Below are 25,297 nucleotides of genomic sequence, written 5' to 3' on the forward strand. Positions count from 1 at the left end.
GCATAAGTCGAGTTGTTTTCTGACATTGAGGAGTAGATGAATAAGCTGGAATTACAGGGAATACAAATGTCCTGACAAGGCATGGGGTTACTCTAGCCAGGTTTGGTGCCATCATCCAATAAAGTATTCAATTAATCAATCAATCAATCAATCTCAGCGGCGGCACAGGGGGGCAAAGGGGACTGTCGCCCCTCGAAAAATATGTTGGGGGGCGTCACCTCTCCAAAATCAAGGTGAAACCTTTTGTGTCAGCAAAATTTTTCCCTCAACAATAGCGTTTCAGAGGGTCTAGATTTCATAATTTTTAAGGAGGAGCATGCCCCCGGACCCCCTAGTAAGTTTGCGTCTTCGGCCCTAGGTTGGTGAGCAGATCTCGCTCCCCCTATGCAAAATGTCGTGCTGTCGCCTCTGAATCTAACGTCTATTATGATGGACGTTGATGATACATATTTTTTGTTTGACGAAAGTAATGCTGCTGATTTTGATTAAGTTGTAACTTCATACATAACAGAATTACAACGACCTCCAATGGTGCATTTTAAGATGTCATTTATTGATTTCAAGTTCCAAACCAAAGCGTACGTGGCGTATACGTCACACGTGCTGCAGGCTACATATACAAAGTTTAAGTGGCTTAGTGGCTAAAGTAAATCCAGCGTATGGTTATGTTTACATGCTTGAATAATCGTTGTTTCCATCGGCTGACCACTTCTCTACATGAAGTCACATCTACAAAAAACAAGACAATACACATTATTTAGAGTCGAATGTGAAACGTTACTGCAGTCGTTGTTTTAAATGTGTATAATTATTTGTATACAGTGTCACATTAATAATAGATGAAACAACAGAGAGTGCGAGGTCAGATGTAAGTGTATTTCAGAGTGTCATTTTCAGTCATGCTTGCTAATTAATTTGTCTGATTTGTCTACGAAATGGAATGTTTCAAAGGAAAACATAAATGTATTCATTTGTCTATTTTTCAGGACTGTGAAATACTTTGTTTACGCGTAATGTCGAATTTGCAATTACATTCTACGCCAATTTTAATATCTAAGACTATCGCACCTCGATGAAAGTGCCATAAAACAATTTAAAACAAAACTGCACTTACTCTTTTCCTTCAACTTTCCAGCTATAGCCAAACTCGTCAACGGTATGTGCGGGGGTGCCATCAGGTTTTCTAAAGTCATTGTGGACATTTCCATCAGCATTACCCAACATACCGCATAGTTTACCCTCGTAATCAGTACCGATAATAGAGGTATCTACGACGTGTTTCTTAAGGGTCCATTTTATAGTGAACGTTGTTTGCTTCGATGTGAAGCTCGCTAGAAACATATTCCCATCCTGTTGGATCTGTATTTCCCTTTTTGCAGTCGCACTTCCTGCAATATTCTATGGAATAAAAATTAACGGGTTTAACAAATTGTATTTAATTAAACATAATACTCGTTATATAAACGCATGAACAAATTCTTTTAACATACTTGACAGACTGAATGTTGTCTTATCGAATATATCGCAATGTCTAGTGATTTGACTATTTCGGTTGTAATGAGTATTTCAAAGAAAATTACGTCAGTGAGTTATTTGCTAATTGAAGTGAACTTTGAATTTTATTATTATGACCCTTATTTGTAGGTGCAGTGAGTAAAGGAAAATATACTAGCAACAAGTGCAATACCAAAAATCGATTATTAAATGCCGATCCATTTAGTGTTCCATTATTAATTTGACAAAATAGCAATGTCAGGTTTAAACTCACCGTTATAACGTCTAGACCATCAATATATGCAGATTCCCCTCCAACAGTGATGTTAATGGCAACCGTTCTGGTTCTTATGTTTTCAGGAGTGCTATCAGCTCTCGGCCCAAATTTAGCAGTGACTTCAAACGCATGTTTTGGGGTGCAGTCTTTAAACAGAGTATACCAACACAAGCCCATAAACGTGTATGGACGACCATCGAATGTTCTCATGTGTGGATCGCCTGATACAACTGGTGGCTTAGTTGTCGGAGGCTCAGTTGTCGGGGGCTCAGTTGTTGGTGGCTTAGTTGTCGGAGGCTCAGTTGTTGGTGGCTTAGTTGTCGGAGGCTCAGTTGTTGGTGGCTTAGTTGTCGGAGGCTCAGTTGTTGGTGGCTCAGTTGTTGCTATTCACAGATACGAATTTGAACATATATTAATATATCTATCTATATCATCCCAGTGTACATATATATACAAGATATGTCACATAAACTCAAGGCAGCATAGTAAATATAATTTTTTGGGGAAAGAGAGAACACACGCGATAGGAATACGAAGAAGTGAACCAATACAAATTGTGAAGATTGGTTTCATAATGAGACACAATAAAATCTACCCGTAAAATAACTGTTTTACACAAGAATATTACAAATAGATTAAAAAAGTAAATCGGAGCATATCTAAATTTATAATATATAAACTGATCTATTGATCTTCGAAGCGCCTGGTAAAGTCCTATCTATTGTTAACTCACTGAAATAATAGAATCAGTACTTACGGGGGCAATACGTCCAATAATCATCGCAACATACGTAGTATTTTACGCATCTTGGACAGCAATAACAATTCCCATTACTTTGGCCACCACACATATTATAACACGAGCCATCTAGAGGTAATATATAGTTTTACTTTAGTGGTAGTACGCCATTACAAATACGAATAATAACACTTCCTATACAACATATACCTTCGTACATGAGAAACTGAAAGCGTTATATGTCACAAAGGAAAAGTTCGACGCGTGCACATGATGAAATGGAAACTCAGATATTTTATATTTTTTGTTCAGGACACTACATAATAACTAATTTAACGATGAAAACTGACTGAACGTACATAGTGAAGTGTAAGTGCCTTGTGCTAATGCCAGCTCCGTCTCGAGCATACTAATATCAAGCTCGTCAGCCGTCTGTCGCTGTAGCAAAACAAAAACAAAAATAGAAATGTTTTTCCCCAATACTGTCAGTGGTAAACCCAACTTATGAACTCAGTGAAAACATGCTCTCTAAAGAGCCCATTTTTAGTATATATACTAGAAACAGACAGAAGTACATTATCATACTTAAGTTACCAAACACCGTTATATCCGATCGACTACACACCTTCACCTTCTTCCCAAGTAAAAAGATGCATTAATGTTGCCGAGTTTTACTTCACATCACACGTACAATCGCCCTTGTATCAGCGTTATGTAACTGATCCGTAAAATGGTAGTTAAATATTTCAATATGTTCACAAAAATGCCGGTAATTTAAAGTGTACAGAATTTGTTTCGGTAAATTAAAGACGGTCGAACGATTGTGCTATCGTTCTAGCCTTAGTTGTTAACTTACCTCGGTTAGCCCAGCAGCGACCAGAGTAAGACTCGCCAATAAAAAGAGCAATACGAAACGTAACATAGTCGATGATGTACCAATTGCACTCTTCGTAGAACGTTCAAATCAATGTTCCCAAATGATGCTTTCGATCGCCAAACATCGCTTATAAAGACATTTTATTTGCATAATTATGTGTCATACTGTAGTCGTTTTAATACCATATGCTACATGATGCTAACCGGATCGGGTATGGGCACATTTGTAACAATAGTTTGTTTTGTTGGTAACCCTTTCAAACAAAACTGTCAAAAATGTATGACGTAAGAGAATATAGCTCAATGTAGCACCCTATCTACAGCCGCCATCTCAGTGGGCAAACTAATCTATATTCCCATAAACAAATTGCCCGAACTGATTTTTGTTTTAGTGTCTAATTCTGACGAGATTGAGTAAGACCTTACCCAAAGATCGACTCTCGATACTCGTTCACCGGTGCATTGTGTTACTACTATCATGAATTGAATTTTCACCTACACCGGTATTAATACACCAAGTATTTTGATCTACTGGGCAAGTGATCAGTGGAACACAAGTATCGGCATCAATTATTGTTAAACGCAATATTGTTGTGAAATTTAAAATAAAAATGTTCGTTTATTGGCAATGATAATTAATGTAGAGCTGATGTTCATATTTGTCCATTCAAAAACGCGTCATTAGAGCCGCTTGTAACTGAACAAAGAATTGGAAGATCACATAGATATAATTTTTTTTCGTGATTAGTTTAAAGTCGCTTTCTACGTCTACGCACTGATGTGTTGCTGAAAAACGAAATCAAACTAAAAGCATTTTGTTTTATTCAGGCTCGAGCTCGTGTCGGGTCCACAAAATTATAGTAAAGACACGGAGAGATGCACTCTACACAACTGAACGCTGTATTATCATCACCGTATTGCGCTGTTTAAATTGCAGTTAGTGAATAAAACTATCAAAAAAGGGTGTTCAGAACGATATATTAAATATAAGGAGTGATAAGGCCGATCTCTCGTGAGCCATATTCAGCGATAGTCAATCAATGTCGGAACCAACACGGAATAGTCTGCTGTTATCGCTAACAGTGACATTAAGCCAATGGTGGCTATACACAAACACGAATGCACACAGGTAGACAGGATTTACACATCTTTTCATTGGTACAGTATCGATTGTAACTGTTGTGCCACACGTGTTGGGACACAATAACCTCCCTCGCTTGGTTGACTATACCACAAAGAACCGGACGCAGTCTGAAACACACAAAACTAGACATTTATCGTACGTGTATGATTCATGCCAGACACCGTTTGATTCGCAAAATATCTCACATGAATTGAAGTGGACGTCATGAAAAAAAGATATAGAAAAATGGCAAAAAATGACAAATCGCGCCATGTAAATATTATTTCAACACCTTATGAAGTTAAGACTTAGTCTCATTCGTATGGAATTTTTTTTAAGTTGGTCTTGCTCATCAAGGGACTATTTACAACTTAGTATAAACTATTTTGGCGCCTCTGATGTCTATAAAAAGGCATTTTTTTGTCATCGTAGTGTGTTTGCTAAAGACAAACCGGTCACTTCAATAGTGGTTTTATATTAGCCTATTTATTACCTAAACACGTATGAAATATATGGAGAACCATAATAACTATATTACGTTTGTGCCACTATATTGGTCTCATTAATCACCTATAAATATTAAAATATACAATGTACATATGTCTTCATGTTTTCCTTTTAGAGAGGTCGGCCTCCTGCAAGAAATATTCATAATAATTATGATTGACTTAAGGTACCATCGTGTAGTGGTTAATTATTATAATTTATTTCTATGTTGAGTGGCCATATTAGAATTTTACCATGTTTAAGTAATTGCTGTTTTGTGTTCGGCCTGCAAACAACACTTGGACAGCTCAAAAACAACAGATGTGTGCTGAGAAACCAACTGAGGGCGCTACATACACAATAACATCTCGTGTCACCACAAGCGGCGCTCTTGAGTTTGAAGTTGACCTGTGCACAGGGGGAGTACTCGTAGTCGTATATCGGGTCGTTGAATTATTTAATCCCTGTTTAGATATTCAACACATCCGTGCTAGGTTTAAGGTTAAATGTGTTAACGTGATTTCAGTCAAATGGCCAACCATGATGAGAGGTAAGTGAAATATACTAGTTATATAATGATAATAACAAAACAAGAAAATAAATCAAGTGAAGTGAACCAGTATATCTCCGCTCCTCATGAACTGGATAGTACAATGGCCAGGATCGGTGATAAGGATGAATATTAAAGGGCGGTAGTCCTCATTTCGGGCATGCGCGAGATATGGGTCTCGTATAAACAAAGATGGCGATTTTGACTGTAGCGTACACCAACTAGTACAAACTGAGAGGTCACCAAGCTTTAATTAGGTATTTTGTTTTGTTATTTGGAAGATATCAAAAGAGTCGCCGGTGGTAATTTTTTGCGCCCAGGGCAAAACTCGTACTTGCGCATTGGATTGTGGGAAAAGCAATGATTATCAACACAAATGTCGCACATGCGCGGCGCAACGACTATCACCCTTTAAGTAATAGGCTGTCTTTATCCTAACAAAATTATCGTTCATAAAAATATATGAAACATACATGATGTATGAATACCATACATTATACAAAAATTATATTAGTTCAATTTTTACCTCGCCTGTATCATTAAAAATGATAGGGAAAGGTGTATTAAGGGGAAAATGTATGTCTTTGTCGTTGTTGTTGTCGTCGTCGTTGTTAATAATTGTTAATGTGTGCAGAATAAATTTACTAATTCTATTTTAAACTTTATCAGACTTAGTTACCTAGCTAATTTATCAGTATAAAATCTTCCCTTAGTGTGAATGACAGATATCCTATCTGGAAATATGCACAAATTTAGAAAGTAGTAGTAACAATCTGATAAAAAATGTTGACAATTTCTACTTGGCCAATTACTGGTGATGCACATTCAGAGGTCACTGGTCACAGTGGGAATATGCATTGTTCAATGAAATAAATCATTTAACTTGTCAATATCTTTGTTGGTGTATCTCTCAAATCCCATGGGAATACTAGACTATGCTTAGATCAACTCATGGAGAGGATTGTTGCACAGGCTAATATACATTTGCAAACATATCAATAAAATGCATAAACTTCTTTACAGAAAACAAGCTGTCAGATAATCAATATAAGCACCCATAAATCTTTGGATGCCAAACTTTTGATCAAGATCGATATCTGAAGCCAATAGAAAATTATGTCTGTTCAGTCCAAAGTTATCAAAACAAAAATAATGCAATCCTTGTCTGTTCAAATTTACATTCTAAGCTAACAATTTTTAAGCATGTGATGTTTTCTTGATTTTTTTGCATCCCAGTTGAATACAGATTGACGTACATTTGTGATTCAAGTCTGAATTCATGAAAACCATACCATGCGAATGTTTTTGCTATACCTGAATTAATACATTTTTTTTCTTCAAAAAGTATACCAAAATGTTATTCACACTGTAATCCAGACCTGTTGATTTCTTTTAGTAGAGAAAAACATAAAATTATAGTCTGCTCCTTATTTGTGCCCTGAATTAAACCTCTCTTCCCTCAAAGAGTTATTCAGCCCTCAATATGAGCCATATATTAAACCCTCTTGCATGCAGATATGCTGCCCCCAATGTGTGTCTGAATTATATTACTCCCTCACACAGAGATATGCTAATTTTATGTCTCAAATATGAGTCACTATTCTGCTCTAAATATGAATTATACCCCCCCCCCAACAGATTTTTTGCTCCCAATGTGTGATGTGAATTATATCCCATAACAGACTATAAATAATAATTCTCTCGTAAAGAGATATTTTGGTCCTAATATGTGCCAAGAATTAGACACCAATGTTTACATCATTCAAGGGCTTTTGGTAGACTGCTTTCCCACTGCTGTTTCAATCCTAAAACTTGTTTGTACTCAAAATTAATTGTGACAATTAATATTCATATTGAAACAAACTATGATAAAGGAGATATTATATAACAAAGGGCAAGGTCACCAGATTTAACTATGTTTGGGTACATGTGACATTTTTAAGGGTGACACTGAATAAAGGTGAGTAGACCAAGACAGAATACTAGTAGTCTGTTATTATCGTCAACAGTGACATTAAGCCAATGATGGGTATACACAAACACGAACAAACACTGATAAGAACCCCGGTAGACAGGATTTACACATCCTTTCGTTGTATTAATTGTAATTATTATGCCACACATGTTGCAACACAATAAATCTCTTTTACTTGGTTGTCTACCTAAGAGAACCAGTCACAGTCTGAAACCCTAACAACATTATGTACAATTATAGTTTATTCCCCGGGATGGGGGTGGCTGTATGTTGTTGTGGACACATTTGTACATTGATTTTATTTTTTTTATTTTTTTGACCTTGACAGGTGACCACAAAATTAATTGTAGTATTAACATCATTCATGATTAATTACTAATGAAGCTCATTTAGTTTCTTTATTTGATTCAAAATGTCAAACTGGTGGCCAGAGATTTTTCAGGGATTTTTTTGACAGATTTGGCTTAAATTTGGTCAATTCAAGACATAATTAGTTGAACTACTAAACTTTCTTGGTAAAAAAAGCAATAAACCACATCATTTTTAAACATGCATTCAAGTGTCTCTTAGCCATACGTTTGCCGATCTCATTCAAACTTACACCTGACTGGTGTCTATTTTTCTCACCCATATACAAAAAATGAACATTTATGCATAAGTTTCGAAAACATGCCTTGACCGATTTCAAACATGGAATCACACTTCATGAGTTTAACTGGTGCACACAAGATTTGTTTCAAACTGGTTGATTGATGGCAACATTGGGTTCATATGTCTTTAATTATTTCTCAGACATACCATACTGGTGGCCAAATCTGTTGAAAGTATACGTACGAAGACAATATATAATGGGATACATAGTTGGTACTTTTGATTTGTTTTTTCTTTCAATAACGTTTGGTAGACTGCACAAAACACCAAACAAAATTGAACTGTTTCCCAAAAATGCCTGAGGTAATTTCATTCAAACTTGGTATCATTAAACACTTGGTGGTTTACTTACAATGCACATGAGTTGTATTTTTGTGGTTTTATTCAAACTAGTTGATTAGCAGGCCATTGGTTTTATGTTTTATTTCAGCTTTCCTTAAACTATTTCTCAGACATGCTTTAACTGATTTTGGATATGAACAACATACATGATTCAAAATGCCTGAATGGTTTATGTTCATGTTTATGGACAAAGTTACCATACTGAATTTTTCACACTCATTTAATTATAATTTATCCACCTCTTTCATTGTTTAGAATTTACAGTTACTAAATTTAGTAAGGCCTGTGTCATTCTTTTTTTTTAAATGTTTTTATGTACACGACAACAGTCTCTGACATTGAATGTCACTGTTGTCTCTTCTGACTTTTTTTTTGTATATGCAAATTGCAAGTGCTAGTGCTGACACATAATGCATTTTTGCCACAGAGGCCATATTCATGTTTGGAACTACATGACAGGGCTGTGCAGCCGTCTCTCTATCAAATGGCAATTTAGATGCGCTATGCTGATGTCAACCAGGCTCAGTTGAACACAAGCACCTGCGGATCTTAACCAAGGTTTCTGCAAAGTCACATTCGTTAGTGAACAAATTGAGTCTGTGGCACACTCACCAAGGTTATAGGTCAACCACATTTGATTTTCAGCCTAAGGTAGGACTTGAACTTGATGTGACAACCACTATGCTACCAGTGACTGTGTCATTGATATGACTTGTTAAAGAACATATCGTGTCATTGCCATGGGCAGGTCCAGAAATTTATGTTTCATCCTTACTGTAGTCAGATTCCTATTAAAAAATTGTAAAAAATTATCAAACCCAGTAGATATACTCTAGAATGTATGTGTGACAACAGTTGCTAGATTCCATGTTGAATGTGTGATTTCATCCAAGTCGTACCTATAGTATTGTCTTTTACCTATAATAATTGCTAAGTAAATATATAATTATCCACATAAATTATGCAAATTAGGCTTGACTTGAACTGATGTGTACATGACCTGTTTTAATTTGTGTGTGATTTTGAAAAGATGTTCATTGTACGTATAATGAATACCTGTTCTTTAAATGATCGGGGCATTTACTTAATGTATATTTTACATGTATACATAATATTGACATAGTTACTTGTGTAGATATGTCATGCATGGTTCATTTGGGTTTTGTAAGGCCTGAAAAAATGACTTCATCATGACTTTCATCTGGTTTCTAATAATGACAAAAAAATAACTCTGTAAGCAAGATGACGCGAAGTTATTTTTAGTCCCCGTTCGGATGCAGTCTGAAAAGAGCACGTTGCTTTTGCTGGGGGGGGGGGTGTTAGGAGTGGGGTGTCCAAGACATATTCGTGGCATTTGGTGGCAGGTTTGAATATATTTTTGCTCATTTTGCATGTGGGCATGTGGCTTAAATAAAGACCAAAATAGTAATTTGTTTATTGTGAAAGATTGTATTTGTGATCATTTCATTTATACATGTAGTAATATTATATAACAAACATATAGACATCTTAAAGCAATAGCAAAACTACAGGTTTAAATTACCATGCATAACTATAACATTTGCAGTAGAACCAGGCAGTCTTGCAATGTAAGCCAGTAATTACATATTACCGGTACTAACACTACAAACTTAAATTCATAAAATCAGTCGCAGTGAACAGGAAAAAATATATAATTTAAAATTATACTTGTAGATTCATTTTGAAAATCTATGAAAATACACCACCACAATAAATATCATGTATTTACTTAAATATGAATACTATAAAACATAAATAGGTCTGGCATAAAATATGAATTAATTTATTTTAATAATCTCAGTCGTATTTTTAAATTGTATGTAACTGATGTGATGCTCAGTCTCACTATGGTGAAGTGTCTGTGAACGACATACTACTTCCTTGTATAGTAAACAGGAGAATCGTTCCACATGATAAATCCACAAAAACATATCCAAAAAAACGAACTCGTTATCGGTGAATGTATAATTTTTATTCAAAACCATGGGTAAACATGATAACAGAACTCGCTAGTGAGTGGCCTGAGTTTCACAGTGACAGTGACTCATCAGGGTTACAAAAATCATAAATTTTTCGTAAATAATCGCGAAAAGAACAAAACTTTGTAGGAATACGACAAAGTAGATAATAAAAAGTAATATATACCTTTGAAAAAAAAAAAAATCAATTTTGCGAGATTTTATTCTCGTCTTGTTTCCCTGTACGATCCTACGTTGGCCCTATGTTCAAATTTTATATATTCATTATACATCATGTTATAGATATATACATGTATTCAAAATGGCTGATTTTGTTTTAATTAATGCTGTTCCAAAGCAATATCTCTCAATGTGGACAAGTACAAATGTCAATCATTTTAATGTTGAACAATCATCATCATAATCTTATTCCTGACATGGTTATATTCCAGTTATTTTTACTATAAACAAAACTATTATCTTAAATTCGATAACGAACCGGGACTGTGCCTTGCATGGCTTGTTTTTATTGTTTTGTTTCTGATTACAATAAATGAATGTAGAATAATAAATTAATGACATAATTACTAATGATGCTCAAATGATATGTGGCTGACATTCTGTTTTGGTTGACTCCCATTTCACACATTGCTTTAAATGACATTCATTACTGATTCAATATCTGTGGGTTGAATGATGCACATAACATATGTTTGTTCGGGTTACCTTTCTGTGTAAATGTTTACATGCATATCTGTTTTATTGAATTTCAAATAAACCTGGTGGGTTTCATGCATATTAAATATCAAATTTACATAAAACTAATCAAGAATTCGCATTGATATCCGATGTATATATTCCATGAGTGGAGGTTTAAGAATGCCCAATAACATTTCCTACCTAATTCCACAAACTGTCTTATTTGTGTCTGAATGTTAAATTTATTAGACCTATTATTATACCACCTATCATTACACTACCTATTATTACACTATGTATTACTATACCACCGATTATTACACCACATATCACTTTTTATTCTTTTTCAGTACTGCACTTTGAAACATGTCTGCCATCTTGGAAGTATCATATAATCTTAAGTTTAGAAGCAGGATTCAGATATATATCCCAGTCAATACCACAACATGGCATATTTTGTCAGAAAGGAATATATATAATAATAATGATTTTTCTCTTGTGTATAGTTACAGATATGTTGATTTGAATGAAGCCAGGTCATTTATAGAAAGATGCATGCAATCTGTTGGTACAAAACCTAGCCATGCTGCTGCATTGGCCCAAGTATTGGTAAAAGCTGACTATAGAGGGCACTATAGTCATGGAATAAATAGATTAGGTATATATATAATATATATATATATTATATTATCTGACATTATATCACCTGACAAATAAGATCACATGACAGACAGAAATGGGAAATGTTTTGGATTATGTCGAACCATTTATCCATAGATCATCATTTTTCAGACATGCCTGGTCTGTTTTTGTTGGTACAAGTACAAGTCACAATGTGATATTTTTTTTAACATTTGTCCCAAAAACATCAAAATTCAATATTTTAACACATCATCATGATCAACAGTTTCTCAGCCATGTCTTAACTAATTTTGTTCAAACTTAGTATAGACATCATTAATGGTGGGTTACTGATTCGTGTCACTTTAATTTGGGATTTGATTGAAATTAACCAACTGGTGACCTTTGTTAACTCCACTGTCGACTTTGTCGAGCGGAGGTAATCATATGAGTGGTTGTTGTTCGTGTCAACTAGTTTGTACTTTTTCGACTTCTTGAAAACTACAATTCTTATTGCTTTGGTGTACCTTGTGCAGATCTCTCTTAGATTTGTTCATTTTGTGATGATATCTTTAATTCTCTAATTTTGATGAATATTTTTGTCTTTTTTGGTAAAAAGTGATATTTTTTGGACTTCATGTTAAAAACCGCAACTCTGATTGTTTTGATATTACATATATAGGTACTACATGTGGAACACCAGATTTTTTCATTTTTTGATGATATCTTTAATTCTCTAATTTTGGTAAATATTTTTGTCATTTTTGGTAAAAAGTGATATTTTAAACTTCCTGTTAAAAACCGCAACTCTGATTGCTTTGATACTACACATATTATGTACCTCATGCAGACCTCTCTCAGTTCTTTAATTGAAATGTGCATTGCTAACAGCGAAGCTATCACATCCAAGAGGCTGCTTGTTTTTTATTTACATGTTACCTGCCCCTTTGTCAGGTTTAACCTAAATTTGATACTAAGGCATGTATTAAGTTAATCACTAATTGTCCTATTCTGGATGAACTGATATGAGATTGTACTATTTCAGTCTGAAACCTTAAAATTACTTATTTATTCCTCTAATTCATAAACTGCTTGTAATAACAATTTGTCAGATTTTAAAGTTTTAAACTTCTATTTTAACTTACTGTGTGTTACTGCAAAACAACATCCCTCTTCCTGAGTTGAACCTGCACATAGCATGTATATTTATTTATTTAAGTAGATTACTTGACATATTAGATCATTTTATAAATCATGTCAGGAACATACTGGGCTGGATCTAGTTTATTATGAGATATGTTTTAATACCTAAATGAACAATGCTTACACATATACACAAAAGCAACATATTATTTCATATTAATTGAAAAACAAAACCAAATTAACAAAATACCTTTTTTAAAATTTATTCCCTAATAGATGTTTACCTGGATGACATTAAAAAGAAAACCACTGTGAGTGATACAGAGCCGTCTATAGTCAAAGAGAATGTAGCAACAGGTTACGTAGATGGTTGTAATTTGCTGGGACCCGTGGTTGGTAAATTCTGTATGGAGTTAGCCATTAAGAAAGCTAAAGAAGCTGGTATTGGATGGGTTGTAGCAAATGGTATGTATGTTGTAATATCACCATTTAAATAGAGAGACCCCTTAGTACATATTTCGTTATTGTTATTAGTTCCCATTCAGAAGAAGTCTAAAGAAGAAAAACTATATTTTCCACTTTGCTTTCATCCGTCTGTATCCACCTACTATACTAGACAGACATGGCTTTTTTTTGACTAATTTTATTCCAACTTTACACTCGCAATAACGCATATGAGCCTATTCTGTTTTAAGATGGGTTACTAATGACCCTTTTTAGCTGTTAAAATGCACTAGAAATGGTATCAGTTAAACTTGAGGCACATGTATATCATTCAAATGATCTGATTCAAAATATCAAATGAGTGACATTTTCACTGAAATTCAAAGGCTGACATGGACATTTAGAATACCCATAGATAATGCATGCTTAAAAACAAGTATTTCTACATTTTTGGTTCTCAGAAATGTGCTGCAGACTTAATATATGAAAACATGTACATCAAGATGCATATTATCTTTAGGTAGAGGTTGCATTCAAGATATCATTCATTCACTCATTCACTCATTCACTCACTCACTCACTCACTCACTCACTCACTCACTCACTCACTCACTCACTCACTCACTCACTCACTCACTCACTCACTCACTCACTCAACTTAAAGAACTTAAAGAAACTCTATGTACATAATGCAATAATTTTTTTATTTATTTATTAATTAATTAATTAATTTATTTCACCACAAATTATGTCAAAAAGTGATACAGCATTTGAAACATAGTACTTGCAATCATGATTGAATGAAATGAGCCCTGAAACTAGCATACACTGATTATAGATACACCAAGTAGTGGCTCCTATTCACCAACTTTTTATTGTTGCAGGTTTATTCATGTTGGTATATGTAAAATTGTCTCAATCGACATAATGTCAAAAAAATACAGATGCTGATTGTGCTCTTTTTGTGTGTGCAGGTGTACACTGTACTGTATCTGTGTAAATGGCATGGCTACTGAAATGTACTGAGTCGCCCATAGCTAGTTGATACCAACACAAATCTTAAATGTGACAATAATATTAGAAGGGATTATGGAATATAAATACATACAAACCATTGGAACATGCTATTTGTGAATGAAGAACATTTTGTCATTGGTAAATTTGACAGGAGATATCTTGCAATATATGCAGCCTTTTTACAAAATGTATTTTGGCATAATAATAAATACAAATATGGACCCAAGCCTCTGTCAAGATTTGTCAGCCCTCAGAGAGCATGCAATATGCTCACTTTGGGTCGACAAATCTGTATATAAATCATGGCCCGGGTCAATATTTCTATAATATTTGTCTCATGCACCATTTAACCATGTTATGCTGCTTGTAATAACTCGCATTAATCACATATACTATTATCATTTGTATTACAATAGGTAGTAATCATTTTGGTATAGCAGGACACTACAGTTTAATGGCGTTGGAGCATGATATGATTGGTATGGCCTTCACTAATACATCACCAGTTGTGGTTCCTACCAGGGCTAGAAAGGTGGGTATAAGTGTATGTTGTATTGAGGGGCTTGAATTCCTCTAGATGTATGTAGTACAGAAAAGTAATTTCAATATTACATGCATGCAAATGAATCTATAATATATTGAATCAGTAATTATTGTAATTTATTATTGAATTCAGTATGATTGATTGAGATGTGATTTTAATTCATTGTAGTGCAATGGATACTGCAATACTGTGCAATTGTCTACCCCATTGTGCCTGAGAATAAAAATGAAATCATTACAGTGAACACTTACTCGGTGTAGTTTATATCTGTGTATCCTGCATGGATCACATAAATGTAGAAATATACCTCCTTTTTTAGATATATATAATATATACCACAGTGTGAATCAACCTGTGTACGAACTGTCACTGACCATGTGTATGTAACCCCTCTATTTTGAAATTTTACAAGGGCGTTACGCATGTTTAATGCCCAATAAAAGACACAGACACAAGAGTTGCCGAAAAATTGAGGAGGGATGAGCTCGCGCCGGCAGGCGTCTTGGCGTTCCTGCCTCATGATGTAAGTCGCCTGTGACTGACATCATCAGGCACCTAAAGTGTGGTACCTGGGCGTAGCCTGCCACCAGCAGTGACTGTACGTGCAGGCGTCATAGATGGTTATCTCATGACCGGAGTCTCAGATTTGACTCGCAAGGCCATAAGGAATGACATCGTGGTACCTGGGTCAGCCTGCATGCCCTGTGGTGGCAACCCCCTTACTTTATTCATAAAAGAAACAATTGAGAACAAAGGGTACCAAATGGTACAGTATGACTTAAAAGGTTACAAAATTACACATGTTAATGACAACAGCAGGGTGGGTTGGTGTTTTTGCTGAATTCTGGAACGAACCAATGTGGACTCATGTAGAATCGAGAGTGAACTGATAGCTAAGGTTTTAGGTGGCTATTTAAGCCAAATGATAAAATGCCAAAAGTCAGTGTTAATCCCCAAGCTACGCGATGGATTAAGACTGTGTGTGGTTGAATGAAATGCCAAAGTTCATCCTAAAATCTCATTATGCAAAACAATAGGTGTTGGGATTAAATACTGTGTCCAGTGTGCATTAACACTGGTTCCAAATTATATGCATATTTGTAATCAAATAATTTTGAAAATGATTTATTTACTTTGTGAGTCCAATTTTGAAATAATAGACTAACACATTTAGAGTATTAAAGTATATATACAATGTATACTCAGTTGGATCAACTTCTCCAATGGAATATCATTTTTTGTGGTGATGTTGTGTACTAATATGAGACCTCAAAATATAAAAAAATGTTTTTTTATTAGTTGATATTGACATTTTTGTATAATCCACAGTTTTAAGATGTTGGAGACTAAATTAAATGATTAAGTTTTAATTCTTTCTATTCTTATTTCCACCTGATAATTCTCATTCAAATGCTGACTACAAGCCTGTTATTTATATTCAGATCATGTTGGGTACTAACCCTATAACTTGTGCAGCTCCAGCCAAGGATGGGGATAGTTTTGTACTGGATATGGCAACCTCTGCAGTAGCTTTAGGGAAGGTAACTTTATAACACTTAGACACAAACTGGATCTGCTAGATACACAAATATTTGATGATGACATATTTTTCATTACCAGGATCGAACACTGGATATTTCAGAATTATCACAATTATAGAATGATCAATTTTAAAATTGCTGCAGAATACTTGATAAATTAATAAGAGTATTCATAGTCATACATTTATTACATGCAGGTAGGGTGCACTGCAGTACTGAATATTTATATATGTACAGTGTAAATTTGCACAATTATGTGATTCACAAGATTTTGCTACATTTTGGGGTCAAAGGTCATGATCGCAGTGTGAGTTTATATAACTACAGGAGGAAATGGCTATAGCTAATAATAAAATATACCAGTAGTTCTAAGAGAAATTAGTCAACCCCATTAAAAATGTGACTTGACATGTCCATTCATATTTTCAGATCAAAATGTTATAGTAATTGTGTTTTTATGTTATTTATTTATGTTTATGTTCACAATATAACTACAATGGAAAGATAGCCATTGACTTTAAACTTGGCACACATGTTTTTATGTGATCCCAATACTTGATTTGCATTGTTTGGTGTGGGTATAGCAAGTAAGTGTTTGTTGCTAGGAATAAAGAGATCTAATTACTTTGTTGGGTGATATATATAAAATTATTTTTATGTACATATATATGGGGTGTTAATTAATTTATGAAGTCTTATGTGTTTAGCAGGATTGAAATTGGATTATATAAGGCCCAGGAAACCAGTAAACAACTGCAAGATTTAACAAGATTGATGTATAATATAATGGCTATATTTGTAGGTTGAAATAGCAGATAGGGCAGAGACGAGCATACCTCAAGGATGGGGTGTAGACTCCACAGGACAGGTAACAATTGCCTTAAATCTAATTTAAATATTTAGGATGTAATATTGTATTTAATGCTTTCGTCATAACACTTGATACGTTCAGTTGTAATCAGCAACCAAATAAAATACGAGGTTATTACAGAGATACCTCAAAGGATGCACAAAGACAGTACAGCAGGAGTATCCACAGACACGCAATAACCTAATTATTGTTATACATCTTTTTCTTCCAATGATACATCGTGGGAATGCCAAAATCCAAAATGTTTAGAACAGAATCAGCAAACTTTTTTGTGTGGAGTCCGGTCAAACCCTTGTGGCAGCCATGTTTGTTTTTATTACTAGAGGACACTTACGCGTGTAATCAATCCATATTTGGAATTCGCATTTGCTAATATGGTAGGATGAAAATACCCCGTAAAATACCGCAAAATTACGACATGACGTAACCTATGGCGTTACAGTGACAGATGTATAATAATAATATTCTTTATTTATATATGTTTTAACAATGATGTAATTCACTAGTAGTAAAATTATAAATATTACTCATACCGGCAACATTGCTGATAGGTTGTTGAAATATTAGGGAGGGAAAAGTTAGTTAAAAACGTTTTTATTATTTCACCAGATCACCACAGATTCAAAGTCTGTTTTACAGGGAGGAGGGCTATTACCACTCGGTGGCAGTGAGGAAACTTCAGGTTATAAGGTAACATACATTTGGAGACTATGGATGGGTAATTATTAGATTCATTATTATTGCAGGCAGACACTTGTAGTAGTGGGGGGGGGTGATCCGAGCTGGTTCATTAGGTTCAAACAAACACTATAACGTCTGAAGATTAATATAAATTATAAAAAAAAAAATTTATGGTTAATTTTTTTTTACAAAGAACCAAACCAGTGTAATCAAATTCTGAATCTACCCATGGGATCTACTGTAGTATAATAAGTTGAAATGTATTTAATTACATAGGCTAGTTTTTGTATTAATTGAGAGTTGGAGGTAATAATTAAAGTGATGTAAATTATCTTTCATATTATTCATTATATCATACCTATATAGTCCAATCCAGCCCAGGTCAATGTAAAATTAAATTGCATTGTAAAATTATTGAATAATTTTATAGAAAAGTATTTAGAAAAATTCTCATTTTACATGACATTTCTAGCTCTTATTTTTTCAAAATATTGTTCTGTGATTCAAACTTTTTGGCTTTTTTTTTGGTATCTTATCTGTATTATCCCATGATAATAAAAGTGGTGAGATAAAGGACACAAATTTAGACCTAAAAACATTTTAACTAATTTGTTTCTATGGAAACAAGTGTAACTACTATCAATAAATTGAGATAACTGTCATATCTCTGTAACATACTATGTATTGTTATGTTTCAGGGTTATGGTCTTGCTATGATGGTAGAAATGTTTTGTGGTATTTTAGGAAATGGTGATTTTGGTCCAAATATTAGAAGGTGGAAGGATGCTGACAGAGTAGCAAATTTAGTGAGTATCTGGATTATTTAATTAATGTGGTTTCTTTGTAGCAGTCACATATAAACTGGTAGTCAGGGCAGTTTTAGCAATGTGTGAATATTTTAAAACACTAACTGGTGTTGTCCAGGTACACTGAAATATGCAAACAATTTAATTTGGGTTGTGCGTCTCACCAATCCTCGGGGGCGGACATCCGGGCATTTACCACCGCCTGGCAACCCTCGCGGTGAAAACAAAGACCAAAAACTCACAGAAAACGGTACTTTGCGATGGTTGATGAGAGTCCCCTGAACAGTGTAACAAGATTATCCCTACGTGTGTAACATATATGAATTTGGTTGTTCAGGATTACTTCAAAGTTGAGTTTGTGTTGTTTTCTCGAGTTTTCACCGGCTCCACCACAGCAGCGCGCACAAAGCCCATAGAAATACGTGGTACAGATATGCACGTCTTAGCAACGTAGAACGTCCGTGACGTAGCTCCGCCCCCGAGGATACCTCTTTTATCAGTTTAAAACTCATTGACCTCCAATTCTCTTCTGAAGTGTTAATTCCACTATAACTGATAAAATTGAAAACAATGCACAAAATATCTTAAACACTAGGTAGTAGTTTTGAATGTAACTGGTAGCAGGAATACTCATAGTTTTATCATTTCAAGTGAAATACTTGTGTCAGACTATTTTGCAATGTAGTGAACAAAAAAAACTAAAGTGAGCATAACACATGTGCTTATTCTGTAATTTTGATGTTGAAATTTCCAAAGTGAGTACAAATAGTTGATAGAACCATGATATTGAATCATGCTATGGATATACCGGTATAACCAGATTGGTAGCTAAATGTACCTACTTATGACAATGAGATAGTTAATGGTAGTTAGAAACATAATGTTCGAGAGGTACATGTACATGCAACACTTCTAGCACAATCAAGTTAACCCTCCGGGCTCCCAGTTTACATTAATGCGCATGTTCTTCAGTAGTAAATAACATTGTAAATAATAATCGTGTGGTCATGTGTATAAAATTTATTTATACTCACTTACTTCATACACATTCCTTTGAATTGTTTCTGTCTACATTCTATCAGAACAATTAACAGCTGCATTTGCTGTCTTATTTGTTTCAAATGTTTTTATATATAATGCCTTAGCTTGGTTTGGCCAATTGTTCTCTGGGTTGATCATTTTTTGTTGAGAAATAATTATCTCTAAATACTGTGATACTATTTTGACAGGTTTTACATCACATGACTATATATTTAGTAGACTCTAGTATACTCCATGGAAAACATTGTTTTTCTAGGTTATCTGTCATAACCCAGTCTGAAGCATATATCCCAACTGTCTCATAAATAATCAATAAGCATGGAAACTAAAATTAATAATTCATGTATTAATATATAAATATGGTTTAGCAATAATGTGACTATATACTCTTGGGAACATAATTTAATATGTTGCTTGATTGATAGGGTCAGTGTTTTGTTGCCATTGATCCAGAATCCTTTGCACCAGGATTTACAGATAGAATGCAATCGTTAATTGATATTTGTAGAGGCCAACAACCGGTAAGTATATATTTGCAGTGTAATATACAAGTAGGTTCAGATGTTCACACATGCTTATTAAGGCATGGATGCAGGGTCATGGAGACTTGTTGTTGCCTATACACACTTTTGAAATTTTAGAGCTCTATCACCAGAGGAACATACTGAAAAAATGCTCAATTTATCTTTAAAAATGCAAAAAGATAAATCATTTTTTCAAAATAGCTGACCCAAATGTTTCAGAAGCCACAATACTGGTCATGAGTTGCTGACACCAGGTCAAGTAAAGGAAACTTCTAGTGTGCTGTGTACTTGTTCTGGGTAACATCATGATCTTTGTGGTGATGACATTCATCGTTTCTTGCTAACATGTAATAAATATTTAATGTCAGACGTCACAAAGATCACTCGTTCTATGACTTGTTATGGCATGAGAAAAAAGTCACTGCCAACAGTGACAGTTGGACAGCAAGGATTTTGAAGACATCATCTCGGAAGACATCATGGAATTAGGCAATTAGTGATCTGTCCACCTGACTAATATCATCATTGTTATGAGTGGTACTGTGCTTTCAGCATCACAGACTGATGTGGCTAAAGCCATGGATTTTTCCCACACGAACCAACAATACTTTGTGCGACTAAGTGGTGGACTTATTAGTAGACAAATTCATGCAATCATGTAAATCTTGGAAATCGTATACCATTCTGGCTACCACCCCATTGCAATTCAGGCAGTTACCAAAGAACCTGGTGAAGAAGAGGCAAAGATCAGGCAGAGACAGCAGTGTTGTTTTTCAAGGGCACAATAACAATATGCCAAGCAATCAATCCTAGATTTAACACACACCTGCTTCTGGTTACAAAAGAATCAGGGGACTTGTAATCTCTCAATCCAAGCGCCAACCTACGGTCATCACACACATCATCAGACGGTCACTGGTAGCATAGTGGTTGTCGCATCAGACTCATGATCGGTAGACCCAAGTTCAAATCCTACCTTAGGCTGAACATTAAAAGGGTCGACCCCTACCCTGGGTGAGTGTGCCACAGACTCAATGGGAAGGCCAATTCCACTGGCCGAGATTCATTCACTAACGAATCTGACTTTGGGGGAACCCTGGTTAAGGTCCGCAGGTGCTTGTGTTGATGCCAGGATAGCGCATTAAAATTGCCATTTGATAGGGAGATGCTCACACAGCCCTTCATGTAGTCCCAAACAGGAAATGTGTCAGCATTAGCACTTGCAATTTGCACTTACAAAAAAGAAAAAAAGAAAAGTCAGATGAGACAAGTGACATTCAATGTCCGGAAATGTCGCCTGGCACAAAAACATTTAAAAAAAAAATCAGACAGTGTGTCAGACCAAATGATTTCATGGCAGCATTGTATCTGACTATGCATATTTAAATCATATTATCCACTTATGTTGCCAAACTTTATTGAGGTTTGCAGGAATGGGAAGGTGTTTATGCAGATGTACATGATACCATCATCATATACTCATCATATAATGTCAGAACACCTTCAGTAGTATATACTCTGTCACCCTGCCTCATAATTTACATGTCACAATCTCAATAAGGAATAACTATTACTCAAATAGTGATTGTAATAACCACATAAAAAGTTGTATACAAATACCCTGACAGGTTCGGGCAGTATGCTTCTTAGATGTTGTGTCAAATTTATACTACCTCACAAAATCATGATGATGATGCATGATGGGAATGGTGACATCATTGGAAGCTCTTGTACAACATGCACTGTCCTCTAGAACTTTGTAGCATTTTCTATTAGATACATACTTTAAGTATCTACAAAAGAATTTTCTAGACCTGAGTGTAACAACCAGGTGCAAAGATGCCTAGTCTGGTGAACCATTCCTGGTTCACTTACAGATCAGAGTTCCACTCATTCCACCTCTACCATCAGTATACTGTTAATATCAGACATATATCGGAGTCAGCATGATGGTTCAACAGGCACAGGCCTCTTGGATATGATATCAGCCGTGCATTTCTACTGGGAGGAGTTGAGTGGTTCTAGTGAGGTATGCCTATTTAACGATTGTGGCCTACCTCAACATGGGTGTGCAAATTATTTTCTGATACGCTCAAATCAATGTCAAACTGTAGTGCAATCACATCAGATGGGTTCACAATATATTATTTAACACACTGTGTTAGACTTAAAACAAGCTTGACGGCACATGGTGCCAGATGTTTGTGACACACAATTTGTCAGCATGCAAGAAGATTACCAGTTGACATACATTGGGTATGTCTGCATTACATAGCTATTTCTTCTGCATGCCTGCTTCTGCCATAACATAACATATATTTACTTATATAGTGCACAGTTACCCAGGATTAGGTTATATTACATCTACATATAAACCTGTTTTGCATTTCATGACCCGACCTATTTTTGAATTTTCCCTTATGAATTGTGTTTATCCCATGACAGATCACTTTGAAAAAGTAATAAAATAACTGTATCATGTACAATGACTAGGTAATATATCACCCACCATGTCATTGACCCTTTTGTTGTTTAATTTAGGCTGAAGGTGAAAGTGAAGTACTCATCGCAGGGGATCCAGAGAGAATTCACATGAAAAAAGTTGATCGTGATGGCGGATTAAGATATCATATTAATCTTATTAATGCTTTAGTAAGTGACTTAGCTTAATTTTATTTCATTTTGCATGTTTTGTTTTTTTAATAATTTCTCTTCAATTTTGATCTTAATGGAGAAAATTTCTCATTTATTTTAAGGAAGGCGACCAAATTGACTAGCACTCAAAGGGTTAAAGTGGACAAACATTTTTCACACATTGTATACGTTGAATAGAACCATTTGTGACAATCACTTAAATTATTTTCCATATTAGTCAGTAATGAACAACCTTTTAAGGACTGTATAACTTGAATAATAAAACATTATTTAATTGTCTATTCCGTGCGAATACTTTGTATATTGACTAACATTCAACACATTTATTGTTGGGTGTAGGTGGCTCATTTATAGTTTCAGTATTTCGTTCTCACTTCATTTCAGGATAAGATAGCTGTTGAACTTGGTGTTACTAAACTGAAGACACTGTAGAAAATTAAAGTGCAGTTACAATGTTTTTATACATCTAAAGATGTACATGTACAGTGTGAAAATGAAGGTATCTAAATATCTCCCGAAATGGTTGTTAATCCTACAAGGATTTAAAATGTGAAGTTATGCAAGTCGTGTGTGAATGACTACAATGTGCATATCTATATGCAAATGTATTTTTATACGGGGCAATTAACATAGTGAACACTGTAAGTGTCATTGTTTATACTAATTGTAATTATTTCTAAATCAAAATAATAACCATAACATTATATACATAAAACCTACCTACCTACTGAGTCAAATTAATGTCCTCCTCTTCATGACACATGACACTTCACTCAGTATTATGAGTGAATGATATTTTATTTATAACAAACTGTCAAAAAATACACTACTTTTATTTGTTTTCAAAATTACAGAAAAAAAGTGTTTGCTCGCATGCAGACCAGTCAGATAAAACTTCCCTTAAGTTTTACAAAACACTCCTGACCCATCAAACACAGTACAGCCTATACATGATTTACCAGGTGGTGTTATCTGGGAACACAAGAGACAGTTTCGAAACTCGTGGCACTCTGAATTACCAGCTTTGAGATGGCTCAGCAGACCTTTGTTGTATTACACCATCGAAAGCATGCACATTCTTAATTAGATCATTTACTTTGGGTATTATTCGACAATTAGACCCATAGTTATATAAATATATTTGAAATAAACCTCGTGTAAGTATGTATAATCATAAACAAACAATATTTTATAATGTCTCTATTCAATATTACTCATATTACAATCGGTATCCAATTGTTATTTATGTTTATGTTTGCTATTATAGCACTGTTAAACCAAGCAAGATACACAAATTAGTTGATATACTGGGTGCAGGTGTGAATAAGCGCTATAGCTGGACATATTTGTTCTATAGGGTAAAGTTATTAGTTAGAAATAAAAGACTCTTTCTATCCACACATGTCTTGAGTGGGAACATGCATGTACTTCTATTGTTTCAATCCCCATATATAAAAACGAAGAGAGTGGAAATTACACAAATGTTAGGAATTAGGTTCATTAGCTACCACCTAGTAATAACATGTATCACAATATCCAATTGTCTTTGATTTAGGTGTATTTTTTATTTAGGGTCATATTTTGCTTGGATAAGTTCGTAGTGCAACAGCTCTATAATACGGCTTGAGATTTAATCCTTTCAATTTTACTTATATTATACACAAGATAGAAATAAAAGCAGAATTGCCATACAGAATGATCCCATTAATCATCTTCTTGTGTTTAACGGTGATTAACGGTGAATTGGTAAAGTTTTTTTCTCTCTCTCTCTCTTAAACTTCCCTAGTGTTTGTGGTGATTTGTCTAAATAATAATCCAATCTACTGAATGAGCTACAAATGTATGCAGGTAATTTGTGATGAAATACAATAATTCGTTTACTAAAATATATATAGATATATCTTGTGTCACACTTCAAGTCCCGTCATTGGCCCCGTTCTTGTATACAAAGGGAATTACGTAACATACGTACGCTGTGATTCTGAAGGAAAACCTAACATTCGGTTACAACTTCATCAACATACCCGTAGGGGTACGATAACTATTAGTAATTACAACTGCGAGGGCTAGAATAATTGTTTTTGCTCTAGAATACATCTTTTTATTTGCGCGCACCTCACCATGGCTAATTTTTATATATGTCGTGTTACTGTAATTGATATTGCAATAAACCACTGTAACTGAAGTAGCAGGTATTGTTGACAATATGATGCATGAT

At 34.7% G+C, this 25,297-nt stretch overlaps 2 protein-coding genes across 3 annotated transcripts; one reads left to right on the forward strand and one right to left on the reverse strand.

Moving 5' to 3' along the window:
• Positions 1–532: 532 nt before the first annotated feature.
• LOC102806501 (BMP-binding endothelial regulator protein-like) lies at positions 533–3,500 on the reverse strand. The gene is made up of 6 exons (XM_006822546.2): positions 3,367–3,500; positions 2,870–2,948; positions 2,529–2,639; positions 1,769–2,154; positions 1,115–1,398; positions 533–729 (listed from the first exon to the last, which is right to left on the reverse strand). The coding sequence occupies exons 1-6, from the start codon at positions 3,430–3,432 to the stop codon at positions 714–716; spliced, it is 942 nt and encodes a 313-aa protein (XP_006822609.1). The 5' UTR covers positions 3,433–3,500; the 3' UTR covers positions 533–713.
• A 1,888-nt stretch (positions 3,501–5,388) lies between these two features.
• On the forward strand, positions 5,389–23,794 carry LOC100377141 (uncharacterized). Of its 2 annotated transcripts, XM_085490921.1 has the most exons (11): positions 5,389–5,545; positions 11,698–11,849; positions 13,232–13,420; positions 14,833–14,948; positions 16,403–16,501; positions 17,304–17,369; positions 17,982–18,062; positions 18,752–18,859; positions 20,326–20,421; positions 22,966–23,076; positions 23,464–23,794. In XM_085490921.1, the coding sequence occupies exons 1-11, from the start codon at positions 5,526–5,528 to the stop codon at positions 23,509–23,511; spliced, it is 1,086 nt and encodes a 361-aa protein (XP_085347047.1). In that variant the 5' UTR covers positions 5,389–5,525; the 3' UTR covers positions 23,512–23,794. The 2 variants fall into 2 exon arrangements, with proteins under 2 accessions (XP_085347047.1, XP_085347078.1); XM_085490952.1 differs by lacking the exon at positions 11,698–11,849.
• Positions 23,795–25,297: the final 1,503 nt, after the last annotated feature.

This window comes from Saccoglossus kowalevskii, chromosome 1 (assembly GCF_978046115.1).
Source record: "Saccoglossus kowalevskii chromosome 1, keSacKowa6.1, whole genome shotgun sequence".
Classification (NCBI taxonomy): domain Eukaryota; kingdom Metazoa; phylum Hemichordata; class Enteropneusta; family Harrimaniidae; genus Saccoglossus; species Saccoglossus kowalevskii.

Coding starts and splice junctions, on each gene's coding strand:
- LOC100377141 (XM_085490921.1), top strand. CDS start 5,526: ATGGCCAACCATGATGAGAG. Junction 5,546..11,697: donor ATGGCCAACCATGATGAGAG/GTAAGTGAAATA, acceptor TCTTGTGTATAG/TTACAGATATGTTGATTTGA. Junction 18,860..20,325: donor CTGACAGAGTAGCAAATTTA/GTGAGTATCTGG, acceptor CTTGATTGATAG/GGTCAGTGTTTTGTTGCCAT.
- LOC102806501 (XM_006822546.2), bottom strand. CDS start 3,432: ATGTTACGTTTCGTATTGCTCTTTTTATTGGCGAGTCTTACTCTGGTC. Junction 2,640..2,869: donor AGGCACTTACACTTCACTAT/GTACGTTCAGTC, acceptor TATTACCTCTAG/ATGGCTCGTGTTATAATATG. Junction 1,399..1,768: donor ATGGTCTAGACGTTATAACG/GTGAGTTTAAAC, acceptor TTTATTCCATAG/AATATTGCAGGAAGTGCGAC.